The sequence below is a fragment of the Rhinolophus sinicus genome, chromosome 18, assembly GCF_057876585.1.
Source record: "Rhinolophus sinicus isolate RSI-liver-muscle chromosome 18, RSI-T2T, whole genome shotgun sequence".
NCBI classification, from domain to species: Eukaryota; Metazoa; Chordata; class Mammalia; order Chiroptera; family Rhinolophidae; genus Rhinolophus; species Rhinolophus sinicus.
The window spans coordinates 73,121,880-73,144,583 of record NC_142518.1 but is presented as its reverse complement, the minus strand read 5'-3'; the positions used below and the strand labels follow the sequence as shown (position 1 = coordinate 73,144,583).

At 49.6% G+C, this 22,704-nt stretch overlaps 1 protein-coding gene across 3 annotated transcripts in view; it reads left to right on the top strand.

The window, feature by feature from the left end:
• The first annotated feature begins 1,045 nt into the window (after positions 1-1,045).
• Positions 1,046-22,704, top strand: part of TSC22D3 (TSC22 domain family member 3) — a 60,251-nt gene continuing 38,592 nt past the window's right edge. Inside the window, exons 1-2 of one of the 3 annotated variants that reach the window (XR_012493558.2) lie at positions 1,046-1,422; positions 2,023-2,445. Coding sequence is in view for 2 of the 3 variants with exons in the window: in XM_019715202.3 (XP_019570761.1) it covers positions 1,331-1,422; positions 2,023-2,445 (515 nt within the window). In the remaining variant the exon portion in view is untranslated. Of the gene's footprint in view, positions 1,423-1,493; positions 1,771-2,022; positions 2,446-22,704 lie in introns of those variants that run through there. The other 2 variants (XM_019715202.3, XM_019715204.2) reach the window with 2 other exon arrangements.

Here is a 22,704-nt window from a genome sequence, read left to right as displayed (position 1 = left end):
AGCCCCGGTGGCGGCTCCCTAAGATCTAACTCGGCGCCGCAGGCAGAAAGTGTTCGACGTCTTGACCACAAGGTGGCAGTACGTACTGCTCTATGGCTAAGGTCGTGGGCTTGTGAATGAAGCGAACTGAAGGGGGGTGGGGAGTGCTGACTGAAACGAAAATCCATTTGAGTTTTATGTGAAAACTGAACATCATGAATATTTTGAACTCTTTTCAGGAACCAATAATTATTGAATTCTATATAGTCAAAGTATTCCACGTGTGTAAGTCCTGGAAGTCTACCGCTTGCCCCCCCAGAACATCCCCACATCTCGTAAAGCGCGGGTATGACCCGGGGCACCGGCCTGCCTCGCTCTCCGCAAATCTGCCCTTTCACCTTACCTCAGCTCTAGCCACAACCGGCAGTTTCTCGACACCCCCCAGTGCTCACAAATCGCGTCACTACGTGTCTTGAGAGGGTAAGGGTCAGAAAAGAAAGAGCAAGTTTGGGAAAATAGGGGAAGCTAAAATCAAGTGAGGAGAAATGGACAAAACTGAGGAGAAAGAGGGAGTGCTGAGGTGAGGAAAGCGAGGGGAAAATAAAATGAGGGAAACGAAGGGGGAAGACCTTGAGGAGAGAAAAAGAACCGGCGCGAGAAGGGGTAGATGAGGAAATACGGAAAAGGAGAAAAAGAAATAAGGAAAGAAAGGGGGCGAAAAAGAAAGGGAAGAGCGAAACGGGTAAAGAGAGAGAGAGAGAGAGAGAGAGAGAGAGAGAGAGAAGAAAGACGGGGATAAGAAGAGCAGAGGGAAGGGAGCGGGGCCGGGGGAAGGGGGCGAATGGGGAAGAGAGAAGAGCGAGGGAGGGAGAAGGGGCCGGGCAGCGGGGAGCCGGCCGGGGGAGCTGGCATTCCCGGAAGCTAGGACGGAGATCGCCGTTGGGGTTCAGGGAAGAGAGGAGAGAGCGAGTGTGTGTGTGGGGGGGGGGCGGACATAAGTGAAGTGAGAAGAAAGGGCCAAAAACCGAGGAGAGTTTGAGCGTGCTTCTGTGAGTTTTGTTTGAGGCGTTTATTGGGTCCTCCTGATGTGTGCCTGGCACGCTCAGACTCTCTTCAGGGGCAGCCGTTTCCTTCACCCTTCAAAACCAGGCTTTTGCTTCGCAACCGCCGAAAAGAGACTTGTGGAGGGCGGCGGTGTTAAGACTGTAACTAGACGGGCTCTCGAGGGCGGCGTCTCTCCTGTAGGGGGACCCGTCCGCGGTGGGACGAGGGACATTTGCCCTCCCGCCGAGCTCGAGAGCGGGGCGGCGCAGCGGCCCCAGTCCGGCGGTTGGTAGATTTCTGGCGGAGGATGCGCCGTGAACGGCGAGAGAACCCGAGCCCAGGCGCTGGGCGCCCGGTGGGAGGGAGAGCGGGGCCGGGCTCCCCGGAGAGCGGGCGAAGGTGTGAGCCACCGTGTGGGTGTGAGGGCGTGTGGGTGAGGCGGGGCTGGGGGTTGGGGGCAGGCCGTGGGGCCGGAGCCCGCCGGGATAGCGGCGCAGGAGCAGTCTCTGCCGCCCCCCCGGGGGTAATTTACTGGCTGTCACGGCCCCGTGCGGGCTGCTGGGCGTGCAGCTCGTTCTCTGGCTCACTCGCGCTCCGCTCCTGCCACTGTTCAGCCGGCACAGCCCAGGGGAACCCGAGAGAGGGCGAGCCAGCGAGCCAGGGAGGGAGGGATCAAGGAGGAGGGAACGACGAGGGCGCGCCTCGACTTTCCCTCGGCCGTGCTGCCCGCCCTTCCTGCTGCCACAGGTCCGCCCCGAGCCCCGATCACACTTGGGAAACTTGGGACAACGTTGGGGCCGCGTGCGGCACCTCGGAGGACGGCCCGGGCCTCTAGTGAAGGGGGAAAAGGAGGAGGAGGAAGAGAAGGAAGTGAGCCCCAAGGATCCGCTCCGAACTGTTTATCCAGCTGTTTCTGTTCGTACCCAGAGCAGCACAGCCAGAAGGGGGCCGATCCGAGGGTGGTTGGCTGGAGGCGCTAATTTCCAACTCTTCTCGCAGCTTGTCTTTTCCAGACACCCTGGAGTCCCCTCAGGACAGCCCGGCGGGCGCGCACCTGCCAGCCGCCCCCGACCTGGCAGGTCAGGCTTCCCCCGAGCCTGAGAAGATGGCCCGGCCCAAGACCGACTGCCGCTCACCTGTCGGTCTCGACTGCTGCAACTGTTGTCTGGACCTGGCCCACCGGAGCGGGCTGGGAGACAGCAGCGGGGAGAACAACAACCCCGGCAGCCCTACCGTGAGCAACTTTCGGCAGTTGCAAGAGAAGCTGATCTTCGAGAACCTCAACACCGACAAGCTCAACAGCATAATGCGGCAGGATTCGCTAGAGCCGGTGCTGCGGGACCCCTGCTACCTGCTCAACGAGGGCATCTGCAACCGCAACATCGACCAGACCATGCTGTCCATCCTGCTCTTCTTCCACAGGTGGGTGGCCGGCCAGATGGGTGGGCGCGCGTCTGGTGTCGCACCAGCCTCTGCTGGACTCTCACCTGACAGAAGGGGCCACTGGGACACTGGGGAGGTCGGGCTCACAGGTTGCTGTGACTGGACCCCAAAGCTCCCCAGGATCCTTATGGGGTTGAGGGGACTCCTGGCAGGTGGGAGCTCTGTTTTGAAGGGTTCCTGCAGAGGCTTTCCTAGGGAGGTGCTGGAGTCTAGAAGGTAACCAGAGTCCTGGATGGTCTGGGGTCGCTGGCGGCACCCCTTCCTCCAATGCACAAATTCCGCCATCACTTTGGAGATTCTGCGGGGGGATGCTCTTGGGATCTGGGTCCCAGCGTTCTCAGAAGCCCATTTCTAACTACCTATGCAAACTCTGACTGAAACTGCAAGGGCGTCTAAATTACTGAGTGGCCCTGACTGACAGTGAGGACAAGCAAAATGTCAAGACAAATGAAACAGCTGCTGACGTGTGGGAGGCTGGGGAACAAGAAAAATTAAGAGACCGGTGAGAATTCTTTGGGACTCTGGATGGGAGGACCCCCACCCCCTCTATGGATCACAGCCTTCAATTTCCGATGATGGCTAAAAGCAACCTCAGAGAACTTCCTAGGATGAGAGAGTGGATGAATCCATGTCATCACACGTGTGTGTTCAGACTTTCTAGAAATCCTGCTGAAGGGCAAGGACAGGAGAAGGGAGGGGAGAAACATAGTGGGAAGCCCCAAAGTGGCTGCTGTCCTCTAGTCTGAGACACTTTGGTAAGAGCTAGTCTTTGGTGGGACAACTGTGGCCATTTTGAGGCAAAGGAGACAACTTCAGGAAAGCCAGCCACCCCCCTGTGAGTTTGGTGTTCTTGGAGCCATTGGAACAGGGCACCAGCGTGCGTGCATGTGTGTGGACAGGGTGGATTTTATTTTTTCTCAAAGATGCAGGTTATATACAAAAAAGAGAACCCTGCTGTGGGAGACCTGGAGTGTGTGGAGTACAAGTCATGGCTCTACCTCACTGTGTGAGCCTCAGCAAGTCACCTGACCTCTCTGGTCTCTAAGGTTCCTTCTGGTTCTGAGATTCCAGGTCATGGGCAGGTGGTGTGTGCTCAGACAAGCTAATAAGAAATTGTGAGCACATGTAGAATATTTGAATAATTGGACGGCTTTTCAGAGAGGCACCAATAGAACATTTTGAAGGCTATCGAGATAGGCAGGAACTACCCTCAGTCAGTGCTCAGACTGTTTGCCTCCTCAGCTCCAGAAGTTCCAGGAGGGGCAGCAGGGCTGCTGACTTTTTAGCATTATCATAACAAGTTGTATTTCTCAGGCATTTTCAATGCCATCAAAGCCCTTTCTCATCTATTATTTCACTTTAGGCATCAATTTATCTCATTTTCTCAAAGAAACCAGGCCGCGTATGAACAGATTTCTAAGGAATCTTCATTTCTGGTGAAAGATTACTACAAGTGTATTCAGACCACAGATGCTGTAACCCTGCCGAGCAAAAGCCCCGACAGGCTCCTAACAATCCAGCTGGGCTTGGTAGGAGAGAAGCGGGGTGTGGGGGGGGGGAGGGGTGGCTTGGCAGAGACACTTGGAAACAGCACCTGTCACATTTGCACTCTTTCAACTGGGAGAGAAACTGCCCCAAATGTCCTTGATGATGTGTAAGAGGGGGACACTTCCCCAGCTTGGTTCCTAGGCTCTGGGCCTTCGAAAGTCAGATCTAGGTGAGTGAGGTGTGAGGCTGAGAGCTGAAGATCAAAGTGTTCTCTTGTGCCACACCTTGGGAGGCTTTCTGGTTGTCTGGGTTTCTTGAACAGAAAGACCTCCTTTGTCACCTGGTCCATTGACACCTGTTTATTGATGCTTGGTTCTTCGCAATGCCTAGAAATGCTACAGAGTAGGGATGGGGGCACTGGTGGAGGGAGCAGGGCGAACTATTGGGAAGGTGAATGAACCTGAGCACCCTGCCTCCTGGGATCATAGCGACTCTTGGTTGGTTCCAAATAGCTAAGCAGTGAACAGCAAGCCCTTCCTTGAGGCTGGGGAGTGACAGGGTCCTGTGGTGATAGCCTTCCAGTTCTAGCAAGATGAAGCATTCTTGCAGTTTTTTCTTGGCAACTAGGACCTTAGGGATTGGGGATTCTGAATTTGGTTTAGGATTTGCCCAGAGCGACATGCTCCTTAGTAATAGTAGGAGACTGTTATTGCTTGGTCACGGCACTTCTCCAGTATCTAAGCTGGACAGTCTTCTCCTGAGTGAAAATTTCCTCTTTCTTCATTTATTCCCTGGGTTTCTATCTTTATACCTAAGCCATCAGTTTTACTTCTGTTCCATTTAATGATTTGACATTTTAAATGCCATCATTTTTACTTCTATTCTATTTAATGATGTGATATTTCAAATTCCTGCTTGGGTGTCTTTTTCTTTTAATTTGTCTACTTTGAAGGCCACCTCTTCTCCCGGAAAAGAGACTCTCCTTGGCTTTCCAGCCCCCCCCCCCCCCCCCCCCGCAGCCCAATTGCAGCCCATTTCCCTACTGGAAGAGCTACTATATTCTTGGGAGGGAAGGGCAGGGCACATTCTTGATTTCTATCTGGTTTGTCTGCTTTGACCTGTCCCTCCCTCCAAACTTAGCTCTTGGTGTCCTTGGAACACAGAATATAAGCAATTTGAGGGTAGGGTTGTGTTTTATACTCACTTGGTTTTCCCTGGATTTCCAGTTATACAGCCATTACTCAATAAAGGATTTTGGTTTGGTTTGGTTTTGGTTAGATGACTGCTTAATCGTTAGTGTAACAATTATAAAATGTAAAGATTTTACAACTTTAAACTAGTCTTGGGAAATCCTTATTAAGATTTAAATGTGATTTTGTTTTCGGTTTGAATCACATGTGTAACTCTAATAGCCTGGAAGAAGTCCTGATGCTTAGTGCTGTGTATATGCACGCGAATCGGGAAGGGGTGTGCAGCTTGTTGGTATGTAAATGGTGTCGCTAAACAATTGGGAGGTGTGTTTTGAACACCATCCCTTCGATCTTATGTTAGGTAACTAGTAACTATAATAGATTAATAGCTAACACTTACTGGGCATTTGCAGTATGCACTAAGCATTATGTCTGCATGATTTCATTTAATATTTATACCAACACAATGAAATGGGTGCTATTGTCACCCTTCTTCATTTTATAATGAAGGAAATTGAGGCTTGGGAAAATTAAGGAACTTGCCCAATGCCTCACAACGAAAAGCAGAGCAAAACTCTAAAGATCAGTCAGACACTAAAGACTTGTCTATTAAGAAAGAATTGTTAAGCAGAGGTAAATATTAGCCAAGAGACTAACCAAATGGTTAAAATGTGCTTATTAGGTAGGGTGACCAAGTATCCTGTTTAGGGACACAGGCCTTTTGATGCTCAAACTTGAACAGCCCCGGGAAACGGGGATACTTTGTCACCCTATTATTAGGGTCTCCACCTTATCATTTGAATATACTTCTAAAACTGGAAAATTTAGGCGGCAAATAAAATATGCTGGGCAAACAGCTAAAACTTCCAATGTAAATGTAGCCTATGAAAAGAACTGGCAAAGGTGAAATTTGAGGGGCCTTAATTCTCTGATCAGTACGGTGTAGCAAGCGGAAAGGGGAGCTTTTGCCGTATTCTGTTGTTGTTGTAACCTCAAATTTATTTCTAAGATTTTATCCAAAACTTCTTTTTTTAAAACTTTTTTTTATTATTATTGGGATGACAATTGTTAGTAAAATTACATAGATTTCAGGTGTACAATTCTGTATTACATCATCTATAAATCCCATTGTGTGTTCATCACCCAGAGTCAGTTCTCCTTCCATCACCATATATTTGATCCCTTTACCCTCATCTCCCACCCCCACCCCCCTTAACTTCTTAATCAGCTCTATCCTGCCTTTGGTCCCTGAGCACACCTGCCCAGGATAGTCTGAGATATTCGGAATTGGAGCTCCCTTTCAGCTCTAAAAGCCCTCGGAGCCTACCTTTAAGCTTCTCAACTGGCACCAACTAGTTCCCACACTTAGATGCTCAGAAAATAACAATAGCAAAGATTTCTAATTGTTTTATGTGTGCTAGATTCATTTAACCTTCCCTGTTGGGTTGATATATAGTAGTAAGGGGAGAGATCAAGTTTCCAAGAAAAATTTATTGCATAAATAAATATTCGTGCTTCTCTAAGTGAGTCTTAGAATTCATGATTTCATAAATGTATATTCCTGGACCTGACTTCTGAGGACGTAGCCACTTACATGGTGTGACTTGAGGGGCAAAACTACTCTCCCGCCTGCCTGCTTTCGTGCCTAAATTCATACTCTAGGATTCAGTTCTCTGTCCAGGTACCATCTAAAACGCCTCTCCCATAGCACAGTGGTATGTGGACCACACCGTGAGAAACCCTGAATTAGAGATTGCAACCCTTTGTCAACTAATTTGACATTTGATTTTGACGATGGAGTTCTTTGCTGTTGAGAGGTTTTGAGTTTCTGTGTGGTTAAGCCTGCCTTTCTTTGCCTTTGTGATTTTTGCTTTTGGTATCAAGCTTCAAAAGTTCTTCCCTAGCCCAAGGTAATTTAAAATAACTATTTCCTGAGTGCTTAGTGGTCTGACAAAGAATAGGCACTCTTAGATTAAGGCACATTTCCTATTAAAAACACAAATGCATTTGCAACTTAACATTCCTGGTTTGGATACCTCATCAGAATCTCGATATAAAAGAAACTGTCTTTTTGCTAAGGCACAGATGGGAATTCTATGTGCTAAGCGGCCTATGAGTGACTCTAGTGCTCCACCAGCACACCTACCATATATATATATATATATAATGTATATAAACTATCTGTGTATACATATGCATATATTATACAGAGAGCAGTAAATTGTATATAACAAAATGTGTCACTCTAACCATGCTAAGTATATCATTCCGTGGCATTAGGTACACTCACAGTGTTGTGCAATCATCACCACTATCCAATTCCAGAACTTCGCCATCATCCCAAACAGAAACTCTGTAGCTATTAAACAATAACCTCCCCCTTCTCCCCTGGCCCCAGCCCCTGATAATCTCTAGTCTATTTTCTGTCTCTGAATTTGCCTATTCTAGTTATTTCATATAAGTAGAATCATATTATATGTGGCCTTTTGTATCTGGCTTCTTTCACTTAGCATCATGTTTTAAAGGTTCGTCCATGTTGTAGCATGTGTCAGTGCTTCATTTCTTTTTATGACTGAATAATATTCGAGTGTATAGATATTCTACATTTTGTTTATCCATTCATTCTTCCATGGACACTTGGGTTATTTCCACCTGTTGGCTTTGGTGAGGAATGCTGCTATGAACATTGGTGTACAATTATCTTTTGGAGTCCCTTCTTTCGATTCTTTTGGGTCTCTTCCTAGGACTGGAATTGCCCAGCACCTACTTTTCAACCCAATTTTGTGGTCCTCTGGTCATAGTCAGTCCATAGAAATATAGTAACTCATGAAAGGAGCAAATGTCTGTTTCTTTGAGGAGAACGCCCCCCCTACCTGAGTCAGCTGCTGGTGCCAGTGATTATAATGTAAAGAGAGCTAAGAAGTTTAACAAAGTGATGGAAATACAAGTTTTATGGGAGAAATGATGTGTTTTCTGGATGCTCATGAATAAGGGACAGGCAAAATTCTTAGTATGTCTCTCTCATGAATGACCAGGGTCTACCCTGGTTTGTGTCCCAGGGCTCACTTTTTAAAGGACTAACGAGTGACATCTTTACTCATCATTGACTGCTTTATGTGGATTTGTTCATCCTTCATTCATGGTGACAGCTCACAGGGAGTAGGGTTCTCTGGGAATGGGACGGGGGAAAGCCAAGTTTGGAGACGAGAGGTAGGGATCGAGGCTATAGTCCATGAAAGGCCTGCTGCAGTATGGGGCTCTGGACAGCATGAGAGCTTGGGAGGCCTTGGTGGAAGGTTCATGCTCTTAAAGAAAAGTGGCAGGACCAGAGCATGACTTTTACCTGCTTCTCCAGTTTGCCAGGAGTGGACCCATGTGAGTCCACACCTCAGAAAATAACTCTTTCCAGGGTGACCTTATTTTCCCTCTCCTCCTGAAGAGAAGGTTAACACTCTTGCTTATATTTGCACTTCCAGATAAACTAACAAACTCTCAATTCCAGGTAGAGCGTTGGCTCCTTTCCAGAACAGGTCCTGAAGGCCAGGGAGTCTGAGTCAATGGAGATGGATGTGTCTGGCCATGACTGCTAGGGTCTCTGGGTCCCCTGAGTGATGGAGCTCAGCAGAGCCCTTGCCCCCACATTCTGGGCTGGTTGGGAGGAATGAGGGTGGTCATGTCTGCACCTGGTGGTGGCCGTTGTGCTGTGTTTGCTCATCGCAATTCTGCTTCTACCTGAACTTTCTCCTCTTATGTAAGACATCCCTCAATATAACTACAAAGCCGTGATCGGCAATGGCTGGCTGAGTTTACATAACTAAGTGGTTGGTCTCATGCAATATAGCCTCTTGAGCCCCAGAGAAGCCAACACGCTGAGTGGGACTGAAGCTTGGGGCCATTTGGTGGGGCACTCTGTGTGCTTGGTGCACTCAAGGGAGAGCATTCCATGACCACAGGGGTCAAAAAGACAAAATGTCCCTTTTAGATGAAGAGAGCAATAATGGCCCAAGACATGCTGTGCTGTCCCAATACTTGCAATAATGGGAGAAGGGTTACGGCTTCACTGTGTGTCGCAGCTTTTTCAGAGCAGGCCCTCTACACAACCCCATGGACTAATGGGAACCTTGTGAAGGTCAGAAGGCTAGATCTCAAGTCTCAAAGCAGGTTAGGTAAGGAGGCAGGGTAGGGAAAATGGCTGTTGGAGGCCATTGTCGAGCTTAGTTAAGGCGTCTGGGTGGGGATGAGATGGGGGTCTGTGAGAGTAGAAAGCAAGCTTTTGCAAATCTGGACTCAAGCAGGAGAGAATCTTATCAGCAGGCAAGACTAATTCACTTCTACCTTCTAGCTGGGAATCCCTGCCCCAAAGTAGCTATCGCTCTTTTGGAAACAGTGTAAGAGGTGTGAGATCACCGCCAGCACAGGAGACTGAATGGGAAGCTTTCCATTGTGCAGACACTAGCCTAAGGGGAAACAAGAGCTGGAAGCCTGTTTGGTCATTGATGCCCCAGGCACGCTATCAGCCTTCCTCCCCTGGGAGCCACTTGCTTCAAATAGGCCCAGCCTGAAATCAGGCCCTTGCCTGTGGACAGAGCACCACAGGGACATACCCCATTCTTCCTCGAAGGAAGAATTTACTCACGAACAGCCTTGGGTATTCACCTCGCTTCCTCTTGTCTTCTCTTCAGGGGAGATGGAGAGCAGCTGCTCACAGCTTAGGGGTCTGGCCGGGATTTGGGATTTCCCCTGAGCTCTCTAGGCCAGTGATTGGCTACAGTTATCCCTGAGGAAGTGGGTGAGAAGTGAGAGGAAGGGAGATGGTTCCAGCGGCTCCTTCCTGGCTTACACCCCACCCCCCCACGCACACACACACACACCTCCCATTTAACCTCACTCCCAGACTAGACTGGGCCTAGGCCAGCCTGAGGGCTCTGACTCATATCGCGCACAGTGCCTTATGTAACAGAGATAGGTTACTGAAGCATCAAGCTTCTGCTTGTTCAGTGGCAGGCCTCTCTGGGGCCAGGATTCAGAAGCCTGCTGGGGGTCTAAATTGAGCTCATCATACTCCCAAAGGAAAAGCCTGCTCTCCCTAGTGTCAGGCAAGCAGTCTGCTCAGAGACAAGTACTAGGCTGCAAAGGTGATCCCCCTGGAACTCCCACAGTCAGCAGTAAATGTAGGCAGGCAGGTGAGCTGCTGTGGGCTGAGTGTGGTTTAGGGCTTGTCGGGGGAGGGAGCCCCCTGCTATCGGCTGATGTACCTTGCTAAAGGGACAACCTGCTGCCTCGGGGAGGTACAGAACAGGTCTCAGAAGTCCCTCTTCCTTTTTTATCTGCTTGTTGGTTCAGGAACTACTCTGGGGACCCCAGGCAGAAGGGTTTATTGGAAGCTGGAGGAGCTGTTTAAAGAAGGCCCTAAAAGAGCCAGTTCCCAGCCCATTCTCCATGAAGTCTCCAAGTTCCCAGGCCAGCCTGAATTCTCGATGATTCTCAGCTGTCTTCCTGGCCTATTCATTAAATTACATTACTGCCTTGGTACAACTGAGCCCCCAGTGAAGTCAGGCTGCCTGGATTCTATGACATGTTTTTCTAATAAGCTCATTTGACTATCACAGAATAGCCCCATGAATCTAATATTCCATTGGCTCAAAGTTTGTGACTAAACCAGTAGGTCCTCTTCGTGCCTTCCCTTGCCTTTACCCAGCCTGTCCCATTGTTTGCTGGCGGGTAAATGCCTCACAGGCTGAGGGTGGCTCGGGATGCTGCTCTCCAGGCAGAGAAAGAAGAAACAGGAAATAAAGTAAAAAAAAAAAAAAAAAAAAACGTAGCGTGGGGATAACCAGTAGGTCTGGTTGCATCCAAAGCTCAGACACATTCATCCTCAGACAAGTTCAAGACCATCATCTCAGTGCTTGAGAGAGCTGGGCTTCCCAAGTCCCCTTGCTCACAGCCAGAATTCGGTCAATACCGGGGGCCTGAGGTGGAAATGCAGCATTTCCCTTCCTCGAGACCTCTCCCAGGCTTCCAGCCACTCACTTCTCCCTATCCTCCTTGCTCTTTCAGTTCATAGTCAGTGCCGAGTGAAAAAAGAAACAAACAGGGAAAAAAAGAATAGAAAAAAAACCCTGCTCAGTGTTAAGGCAACATACTCTGCCTGCTCAGGTGCACAGCAAATGAATGATGGCAGCACCTCATTCAGCCTTGTACTGAGTGACCAAGCACTTCAGTGAGTCCATCCCTCCTATTTGACCAAGGGCCTGCAATTTATTGAGTACTTACTATGGATTTATCGAAGGCCTCCCTGCTGAGCATGGTAGAGGACACGGGAGGTGGCAGAGACTAGGACAGGGCCGTGGGGAGCTGAGAGTGTAGCCAGGGGAGGGGAGCAGCTCTACCCATGGCAGGTGGGGAACAAAGTAGTGCCCCTGGGGCTCTTGCTCCTTGAGGGAAAAGCTTCAAGCTTATGGTGCCTGGGGTCTGCAGGGCCAGAGCGTGGGCAGTGCCAAAGCAAACTAGGAAGGGAGAGTCTCTTTATGGTGGCAGCTTCTAGCAGAGCCTTAAAGAATGGGTTGGCTTTGGCATTGTGGTAAGTGGCTGCAGGCTTTCTGGTCAGGAGAGGGGAGGGGGACCTTGCCATCCAGTGGGGCTCATGGGTAGAAAGGGGCTGGCCTTGGGTGGGGATAGCGAGGAATACTTTCCATTTTTTCTGGGCTGGAACTCAGAGTCACCAAGGTTCAGGAATGAGAAAAAGGCCCACTCTGGCCCTCTTCCCATGCCCATCTCAGACTCGGAGCAAGCTGGCCCCTAGCAGTCTCTGCTTAAGGACCCGGGCTAGCCCTGGATGGATGGAGGCCTTTCAGGACCTGGGAGCAGGAAGGCACCTCCCTTGGTGCCTGGAGAAAGCCCACTGGGACCGGGAGGGTTGAGCTTGGTAGTGCAGTCTGGGGCTGGCACCAGAGGAGCCTGGGATATGGCTTCATACCTGTGCACCTCTGGCCTCAGTCTCTACTAGGGCCCTTTTGAGGTGGGTAACTCCGGTGGGGTATCACGGTGCTCCCATGAGAATATACAGATGGTGCCAAAAAAATGTATACACATTTTAAGAAAGGAAAAAAACTGTATTAAAATTACGCTGATGGTAACCACTTTGAGCACCTCTTGTTATTGCAGAAGTCAAAGTGACTTGTATTCATCTTTTGTTATCAATATGTATTGAGTATTACAATTTTAATACAGTTTTCCTTTCTTAAAATGTGTACACATTTTTTTTTGTATATACCATTTGCCCAAGTCTCTCTGGAAAAAAAGTTGCTGGTGGCCCCTCAGGGTGTCATTTTAGCCTTGTTCGCACGTGGGTCAAACCCTTTTATCCCAGATGCCCAATAAATGAAGGCCCTGGAGCAGGGCTGAGCAACAAGGGAAGCCTCAAGAAGACAGGAAAGGAGAGGGAACTGGGGTAGGAAAAGGAACCAGCCTCAGGTCACCTTAGGAAGGAGGGTGTTGCTTATGCTCAGCAGTGCACCTTGGCTTTCCGGGGCCCTTTCCCACAGGTACTATCCTGCGCATCCGTTTCCCACCGGTGCTCTGGAGAATTCACACTTAAGTTCACGAACAGATTCAGTCAACAACAAATCTTGCACACCTTCCATGTGCCAGGCTCAGTGTTAGACACTGGGAATAGAATGGGAAACTCACAAAAGGCACGGTCACAGCCATCATGGAATAGTCAGTGGAGTGGGGGAGATGGACATTAACCAAATAGTCACACTAATGAATGTGTAATTTCAAACTAAGTGCCAAGAGGGAAAAGGAATGAGCTTGTGTCAGAGAGCATAACAAAGGATCAGGCAAGCCTTCCTGAGGAAGTGATACTTGAGCTAAAGAAATGAATCTCGAATGCTGAAATTCTAATCATCAGACCCAGGCCAAATGAGACATTTTTAGACAGAGGAGTTTCAAAAGATCCCCTGAAATCATATCATGTAGGTAGCTGCTCACACCCATGATAATATCTTTGTGGCCAGCAGGTCAAAAAGTAGAGGGCTGACAATATTCTGACAAGAGGAAGAAATGAGTTTCAAGCCCACAGGGCAACTAGTACTTAATCCTTTGCTAAAAATAGTCCATGACAGTATGGAAATGTGTAAAGACTGGCCCTGGGAACTGGTGATAAAGTGGGTATAGCGGGGGGGGGGGGGGGGTTGTTTTTGTAAATTATTTACTGTAAAGGAAAAAGAAAGGGGAGGGTCGTCTGGGCTTTCTTTGCCCTTTGCAGGCCTCCTTCTAAGTTACTATGAATGTTTCTCATTGTACAGAGGCAGTGGGGACAGTGCTTTGGGCTGCACGCCTTTCTGAGGCTCTAGGTGTAAATTTTCTGGTCTTCAAATGTCAGATATTTGTCTGAAAAACAGCCTGAGTGCAGAAGGGAAGGGAGGCTACACCTCTGAGAGGGGCAAAGAAATTGATCGAGGGGCTCCAAAGAGCTTTCATGGCAGAGGGAAAATTCCACACAATGTCAAGGCAAGTGACAGCTGAGCGCTCAGCGTGCTCCAAGGGAGTCTGATTGTATAGGGTCCAGATAAGGCTGATAAGACTTCTTTAGCCAACAGGAGGGAAACCTGGGACTTCAGAGGGCTGTGGGGCCAGGCTGTAGGAACTAAGATGAGTGATCTAAGACGAGTTCAAAGGTGGAGTGGAGGGTGGTAGAGAGAGAAAAGAGAGGTTGATCTTCAAATATAAGAAAAGTCACAACTCAGAGATGGTGACTAGCTGTTTCCAAACCACACTAGGAACAGAACAAGAGGAAACAGGCCTCTACTGTAGCATGAAGAATTGAGATTAGATAGCCGAAAGTACTTCCTGACTGCAAGCATTCAGAGAAGCTAGATAAAATTACCATGGGATGTTATATGAATTTATAAATATGGGGAAGGTGGTGATAGTAGCAATAAAGAACTGGATAAAACTGTGAGCGGGCTGGTTATAAGGACCATGGACAGAAGGAGACAGACAGGTGGGGAAAGCAAAGGAGTCAGAAGCAGGTGCTTCCTAAGGAAAAGGAAAGTGCATGTGTGATATGTGTAGATGAAAGTGTTTTCATGAAAATACTTTCCTGATAAAAGTGTCTATGAAATTCCATTGGAGGTTACGACTAAGGAGCTGGTAGGGTCCGTTCCCGCATCCTTCTCCCTTCTCATTTCCTGGCCAAATTAGCCTTAGTGGGGCACCCACCTTCCACAGTTGAACAATTTTGGGGAGCACCCTGGGGGCACTGGAGTAAAACTGCCCCCCCCCCAGGTACTTGGAGAGGAGGAGGATCTCTCCTTTCATGTACACAGCAAACATCAGACAAAGGAGCTACAGTGTCAGTCAACAAACCAGGCAGGATCCTGAGGCAGGAAACTTACACTCTAGTGGTGGAGACAGATGTCAAATAATCAGCACACAAATAATCATATCATTGCAATACATTGTAATGAAGGAAAGTTGCAGGAAGCTGCGACAATATACGCTAAGGGGGCTTCCCCCGGGTGACAAAATCCTCAAAAAGAAAAGAAGTCACCTTGTTAAAACCATGGGCACTGCATGTGCCCCTCTGGGGGGAATTCTTGCCCCAAATCCATAGCGAAGGAAGGGAAAATGGACCCAGTCACTATTAATGCCCCAACATGTGGATTTTGAAGCCCGTCCGGCTCACTGAGGCACTCGGATAGCAGCAAACCCCCAAGGAAATGTTCTCATTGCCAAGATCAAGCAGCCTTGATTTAGGCAGAGTGATTCGCTAAGGCCCATAATGGCCTATCAGCTGAAAATCAGGATCAGGAAGGCTGAAGAACTCATCATTTGCCAGATGAACAGGGTGAAGGTCAGTGAAGAGAATCAAGAACTAATGCACCAGAAATTATACTTGAAACTGGCCCCCAGAAACAACCATGTCTCCAAAATGCTGTGTCTTCTGTCTCCTATTCAAATGTGGGAGGCTTTGCTAGCATGTTCTAGCATTCGCGGCAAGGTGTGCACTGGACTGTTGAATGCTGGGAAGCCAGGAGCCTAGAGCGGGATTGGGAGGTGCTGGCACTTGTGAGGGAGCTGGGAGGGGCTTCTCTGCTTTCGGAAGGCCCTGGAGGGGCCGCTGAGGAGCAGAGAAAGACATTAGCCACCGTGTGTTCGTTCGTGAGGCGCAGGGCCTACCACTGACAGACTCTCTGACTTGGCTAGTGACAACTCTGGACCTCAGCTTCTTCATCTAGAAAATGGGGGAAGTGTGGTTGTGAAGGTTAAGTGAGAGGACGCTCCCAGGAAGCGCTCAGTAAGACGGAAGCCTTCGTTATCTTAGGCAAGCCATATGTGGAGCCAGAACAAAAGCTTCCCTGACTTGCCTTGCCTCCCTCTGTCACCAGTGCCCTCACTGACCCTTCCCTTGCTCCATCAGTCAGGAACCCTCTCCTGCTCAGAGCCAGCTAACACCTGCCACCCAGCCTGGCCGCTCTCTCCCTGTCAAGGCTTGCTTGCTCTCTGAACATTCTTCATTCACACTCAGATATGACTGAGAAGGTTTTCTTCCACTGGGGGGGGGGGGAAGGGGGTGCGGGGGCGAGCTGCCAGGAGCTTTGGAATTTTTACCAGACATCAAAACCTACAGAATCACAAGGTCATCCTGCTGGCACAGCTAGCAAATGGAGAAGGATCCCAGAGCGCAGTGGAGCTGGGTGCTGCCTCTTCAAGACCCGGAGCTTTCTCCCTCCTGGTGTTGGCTGCCTGCACCTTCTGCCTCCACGTGCATCTTAAATGGATACACAGAGGCTCAGAACTCGTAGCGCTTTTGCAGGCCTTCAGTCTGACTCCCTCCCATTACAGACGAGGAAACTGAGGCCCAGAGTGGGGTGGGTACATGCCCAAAACCAAACAGCCAATTAGTGACCAGCTAAAAAGAGAAACCATATCTCCTGATTCTCTGATCCAATGGCCTTCTGACTTCTCATCTCTAGACAGCTGTGCACATCCCATCCCAGTAGGTACACAATTTCTCCATGCCAGGAGACCAGCTTTGGGTCCACCTGATGCCAAAAACGGTGTTTTTTTGTTTGATTTTATTTAATGGAATTGACCAGTGGTTTGGGTGTTATGGAGCCCCAGCCCTGGAATTCTGCTTCTGCTCAGGCTGGGGCTGCATGCCACAGCCACAGTCATGCAAGGGGGACAGAAAGGCCTGCTGTTTCGGGTTGGAAAAGAAATCAGTTGCTGAAACATTGGTCTTTTTGAAAGTTCCAACCACAGGGGCTGGCTGGCAGAGCCGCCGTCTGGGCTCCCCCGGAGGATCCGGCCCTCCCCTTCAGTCTGGGAGTTAGTTTAGGAAGCTGGCCCGGCCTCGGCAGAAGATCTGGAGGGCAGCGTTCGCCCCAGGAGCTCCAGCCTTCCCTCAGAGCCTGGGAGCCCCCAAGGCGCTCAGAGCCGGGAACTTCCTCCCGCCTCCACAGCCGAGCCAGCCCAGGCTGGCCACGGGACTCCCTGAGCACTTTTTCTTCCGAGCCTGGGAAAGAGTTTTCAGTTGTTGCCGCCCTAGCCCGGCAGCTATAGAGTGAGGAGAGAGAGAGCTAGAGAGGGAGAGGGAGAGAAAGCGCTGGAGAAAGAGAGGGAGAGGGAGAGGGAGAGGGAAAGGGGGAGGGGGAGGGAAGGGGAGAGAGAGAGAGAGAGAGAGAGAGAGAGAGAGAGAGAGAGAGAGAGAGAGAAGGGAACCAGCCCCAGCCAGGCAATCAAGGCTTCCCTGGGCAGTGGTGAGATGAAGGGGGAAAGGCTGGAGGAGCCCCAGCTTGTGGAGGAGCCCCAGCTTGGGGAGGACTCTGAACTCATGGAGGAGGCACAGTTCCTGGAGGAGCTACAGCTCGAGGTGGTGGAAAGTGGGTCAGATTTGGATCCAGAAGATCTGGGTTCGAGTCCCGACTTTGCCACCAATCTGATGCTTGAGCTTGAGTAAGTAACTCCCTGCCCTTCTGTGGGCTGCTTTCCCTACTTACAAAATGGGGGAGGGGACAGACAAGATGGTCTCTAAGGTCTCTTCCAACTCAGATAATTCTGGAAGACCACACCTGTGTGGATGGGATGCACGGAAAGTCATTGAAACCCCTGATTGTTAGAATGGTGGGGGTGGGGGGGAGAGGGTTCACATGAACCAGGAAAAACAGGAGAAGGTGGTAAATGTGCTAAAAGTCATGACCCCAAGAGGGAGTCCAGGCTGAATGGAACATTAGGGTCAATGTTCAAAACTCAAGAATGATGGGCTTGGAATGAGGGAGTGAGGAGAACCAGGGTGTTTGGGGGTGTGGTCAATGCACAGTTGCTAATGAGCCCTTCCACCAAATGTCTCCCAGTGGCTCCTTCATCCTCAAAACTCAGGTATTTAACCCAGAATGTGTTTTCTGAGTTCTTCATGTGTGTCTTTGCAGAAATTCTCAATCAAATTGGGGGCATTTTCACATCTTGGATGTTCACGTCCAGATCTAAAATAGAGCCTGAGAGGGATGAGACTGGCCACTTATCTTAGAAACCTCCTTTCTTGGTAAATCCCCTCTCTCACCAAACCCACCAATGCATGACTCAGTGCGGGGACCTTTGAGAATTTGGTGGCTACTATATATAGCTACTCTCCCCCCACTGATGCACAGAGGAGCTACCAAAAACCAATCTGCTTGGTGAGTGTTGGTGTTTGGTGCATTTCACGGCATTCAGATTTCTTCAGAGTTGGTCATCCTTCTCTGGGCTATATGGTGAGCATCTATAAGCCATAGTAGGTAACATTTCACTAACCAGAGAGTTCCTTGCCATCCCATGCGTAAGAACTTGGTGTTCCCTACGTGGCAGACCATCTTCAATGTCCCCTGCCAACCATGTACCCACCATCGTCTCCACTACTGTGGAGACTGCAGTGGGGAGAGTGACTAGAAAAAGAACCACCTCCACCTGTCCAGACACCCTCCCGCTGCCCTAGCACCCTCACCCTGACCACCGCACACCCCACTCCCTCGCTGCCAGCCCTCTTTCTTCTTAGCTCAGTTTGTTCAATAATCATTTCTTGCCACTCAATCCATCATAGATTCCTAAGGTTGAAAGAGATCTCAGAATTCCCTCAGGGAATAGGGCTGCACTATACCGAGCCCTTACGGTCCTCCTTGGCGCCTTAGAGGCTGCAGAAAGGGGAGATGAAGGGAGAAAGGGAGGGGAAAAGAGGGGAGGACAACAAGAAAGAGGGAGCTGGACTGTGCCACCACCCTCACCAATAGAGTTGACACCTCTAAACAAACAAGGACACAAATAAGAATCTACATATGTCCTTTAAAGATTGCAAAGTTTGGATCCTCACCTAGCATGCTCTTCTCCCCAGAGGGTTCCATGGACTAGAAGGTGTCTCCCTAGTGGTGGTGGAAGCTAGGGGGCTTTGGGAGCTCCTAGAGCCCAGTGCATGGAGCTCCCAGCCTCAGCCCCAACTCGCTGGGAGCCTTTCTGCTCCTCTAAGAACTTTGTATCCAGAGACTCTGAAAGCAAGAGCAGCCTGGTGAGATTAAGGAGGGTGGAGGGAAGGGTGGGGTGATTATCTATTTATAATAACAACAACAAACATATGTAAGCCCCTGAAGGACCTTAACTCTCCAGCTGACACAGGAATCTCTTCTAAAGCATCCCCAGGGGTTAGGCACGCCCACTTGGCTTGAGGGCTTGCAAGCTGGCTCCCTTGTTGGTCAGCCCTGATTGTTGGATGGTCCTTGGGTTTAGCCAATATCGCACACGTCTTTCTGCCTCGAAGAATGCTTTGCCCCCACTTAGCGTGTTCCTGCTGAGGGCCTCCTTTGTCTCCTGACCACCAGGGGATCAGGCTCAAGGACCCGGCAGGGGTCACTGGCTTCCCAGGGAAGTCTGTGTTCCAACTAGGGGCCCCATGTGATCCTGGCTCCCCCGGCTGCTGCAGGTTGCTGGGGCTACTGATGTGGGCTGGGGGCACTCCAGCCGAAGCAAGCCCTAGGGCCAAGGCGGAGGAAGTCCACTCCACAGAGGGCACTGTCCGAGTTAAGTGAGGTCTAGTGTGCAATTCTCAGCAGGGGAAATAGCTCGAGGGAAGGAGCACTTGACTGAGAATAAGGGCCCTGTGTTCTGTTGTAAACTCCAGCCTTGGCTGGGGCTGGCACCTGAAAGGAGGGAAATAATAAGGGCCAGGGCCCTAGCCCTGAGAGGAAGGCGAGAGAGGCAGGCTCAGGATGGTATCCCAGCCATTCGGGCGGCCTAAAGCCCTGCCGGCTTTACATTGGAGGAGGAAATAAAGCCCTGCTTGTTGGAGTTGGGGACCATCTGCGTGCACTATACAGAGACCACTGTTTCCCTAAGCGTGGTAAACATACACTGGTGGTGTGCAAGCTGATTTTAGGTGGTAGGTGGACCAACTTTGTTTTTCTATTTTTATAGCTATTTATTTATTTAACATGTATTAGGGGAAAATGTATCTAATCCATACACCCTGTGATTTCAAAAATATTTCTAAGGTGGAGACATTTTTAAGAAGTGAATCTGCTTTAAGTTATTTTAGAGAAAATAGGAAATAAATAGCCTACCGACAGCACTAATATATGGCCAACATCTTGACAGGGGTCAGCAAACCTCTGGATGGGGGCCATAGACCCCACCGTGTTAGCAGAGGCAGGCGAGAGGAGCCAGGGGGTCATGGAGGCCGCATGGTGTGGTTGGAGATCGGCTTATCCATGTATGCCTAGTTTGAAGGCCCCCTCTGACAGCCCTATTGCAAGCGTAAGGACACCCTGCTATTTTTATATCCCCGTTGTCCTGCTCTGCCCCCGTGACACTCAACACTCCAGATTAGCAGCAGGCCTTTCCCTTGCTCCAGGCCACTGTCTGTCTCTGCCACACTCCCGCGCACATGGGGAAGCAGCCGCTGAAAGGGTGGTGGGGCTGTCTGTCCTCACCAGCTTCCACGGATTTCTTCTCAGCATTGTTCATGGGCGTATTCAACTCCAACGTAAGGAGGTATTTCCAGGAAGCAAGTCAAAAAGGTTACAATCTTTCTCTGAGTGCACAAAACCACAGGAGAAGGGCAGGAAATAATGTCACTGAAGTAATTTCACATGAACTTGGGCCAATTTCCAGACAGATTCGGACATATTTTGTGGGACAACTGTATAAAATCACACTGGATAGAAGGGTTGCCACTTCCTTTGAAAGTTTGTGATGGGCTCTTTGGTCTACTTCCTCCTTCCACTGCCATGAGATAGAGGCCATGTTCATTAGTCTTGCTTCCTCCCAGGACTCACCTTGCAGGTTATGAGGGTAAGCCCTGAAAGGAAGCAAGGGAGGTGAGAGAGGTTTGGGGTCTGGTCTCCTGCCTTCCGGCTGGGTTGTGCCTCAGCAACCTTGCGTGACTTTCCTATATTGTTGTATCCCTGGAACTGTCTTTAGCAAAAGGCTCCAGCAGGGACAGCTGAGCTTCCAACACCTCTAAGAAAGGAAATACCACACCATCCTTTTGGTTGTACAGGCCCATGTTTAACAACCTCTGCTCTCTAAGACTGTTCCTCCTAAATCCTGTCCTCTAGCCTTCTTGTGCACCACTTAATATGCTTAAATGGTAGTGCTTATTTATATACCTTGTCAGCATTCTTTTCCAAATTAGCTAGATCGATTTAAAAAATAAAGTCTTTGGACCAGCTTCCATTTTTCTCCATCCTTTAGACAATCTCCAAATTGCCCACCAGACGAGCAGGCACACCTTTGCATTCAGCCAACCACCGCAATCTCTCCTCTGACCAGTGACACACATTCGCAAGATGGCAGGTTAGGAAAGGAGCAAAGCTAACTGGACCCAATCACCTGCCCTAACACCCTGAGCTAGCTGTCTTATAGGAGACTGGAGCAGTGTAGGGTTTCATTAGTGGCCGATGGCCATGGAATAGAGACGGAAGATGACCTCATAGTTCCTATGTGCCTTTTTCCTATTTAGAGCACCCAGGATCATGTTTGTTCCTTAATGATACTGAATTGTGTACTAACGGTTCACTGCAGTCTCTGTCTTCAGCCGCCCTACTCACCCACACAGTCCCATTCTTGTATCTGGATAGAGTCACATTTTGATTATTCCTTTATTCATTATCCCTTTTGTGGGCTATCCATAGCCATCACTAAATCCCAGGTTCCCCATCCTTTCTGCCTAGTCTCTGGGTACTCAGGCATGCGGGGTGACTTTGACAGCAGTCCAAGACGAACATACAGAAAAGAAGGTCCTTGCGAAAATAAATCATCCACTCACACACAGATACCAAATATAATCATAGTTGAATTTCACGTGGCTGCGGGGAACATCGGACGTGTTGCATGGGTAATCAAAATAGAAGATAATATTTTTAAAATCATGTACAGCTCTTGGAAATTGCACTATGGGTCTAATATTTTTCAGTAGTTATTTCTTCCTAATTATTTGGACTGATAGGAAAATGAGCTTGCATCCCAGAGTATATGGAAACCAGGAGGGAAAACTGGATGTAGGGAGAAGCTAAGCTGAGCCCAAGCATTGCCAGAGACAATTCACAAGTGGAAAAGCCACCCAGAAATACTTGGAAGTTGGTTTTCAGACATACAGAAGTCCTTCCTGGGTCTATGAAATGTGTCATATGCATATTATGCCATGGACTTGTCCAGGAAGGTCTAAGGGGCCTGTCCACTGATACCTACTTTGATTTGGGGAGACACAGGGCCAGAGAGTCAGCAGGGAATCTTGGTTCCCTTCTCCCTCCTCAACATGGCTTGATGGCTATATCACTGTGCCTGGTCTAGTCGTCTGACCTATGCAAGTCGGAAGGAGGTGGTGCGATTCATCTGAGGAAAATCACGTCTGAGACAGGAAGGGGCACGGCAACCTCTTCAGCCAAGGATTTATGTATCTGTCAGAGGAGGGAAGTGTGAGCTGAGAAATGACTCCCAGAAGTGCTAGAATTGGAAGAGGCAGCACTGCTACCTTTCACAGTCAGTAGTGTATTCATTCAGAATCTGTGCTACCTCAGGAGGCTGGCATCCCAGCCCTTCCTCCCTTCCTGGAGTACCTTCTCCCTCCTCGCGCCCTTCCTCCCTCACTGTCTTCTTCCTGGCTCAGGGCACACGTAAGAAAACAGCAGTGCTGGCCAGGTGCACCGTGCCAGGGGCCGAGCTGTAGGTGAAGGAAGGAGAGCAGAGGCTTGTGCTGCTTTTTGCATGGCACTTAGAGGCCAAACGGACGAGTCCCAGCCCCTCGAGCTAGCCCCGGCAGCTGGAGGCTGATGCCATGTCGCCACAGTGGCACTGCGACAACCTGGGTGGGTGGAGTTCCTCCAGTCCCTACAGCCTACACAGGCCAGGGGGCTCACTCAGTCAGGCTCTCCCTAGATTTAATGCTTGCTGTCTTTGTGAATTGATTTTTGCATTTTTGCCTGCCGTGCGTATCTTGGCTATGGGCCCTCTGCTGAGCCTGGGACTGTCTTTGCTCCACATCCCTTCCCCTGCCAAGAGGCTGCCAGACCCGTTCCCTTGGCAACCTCAT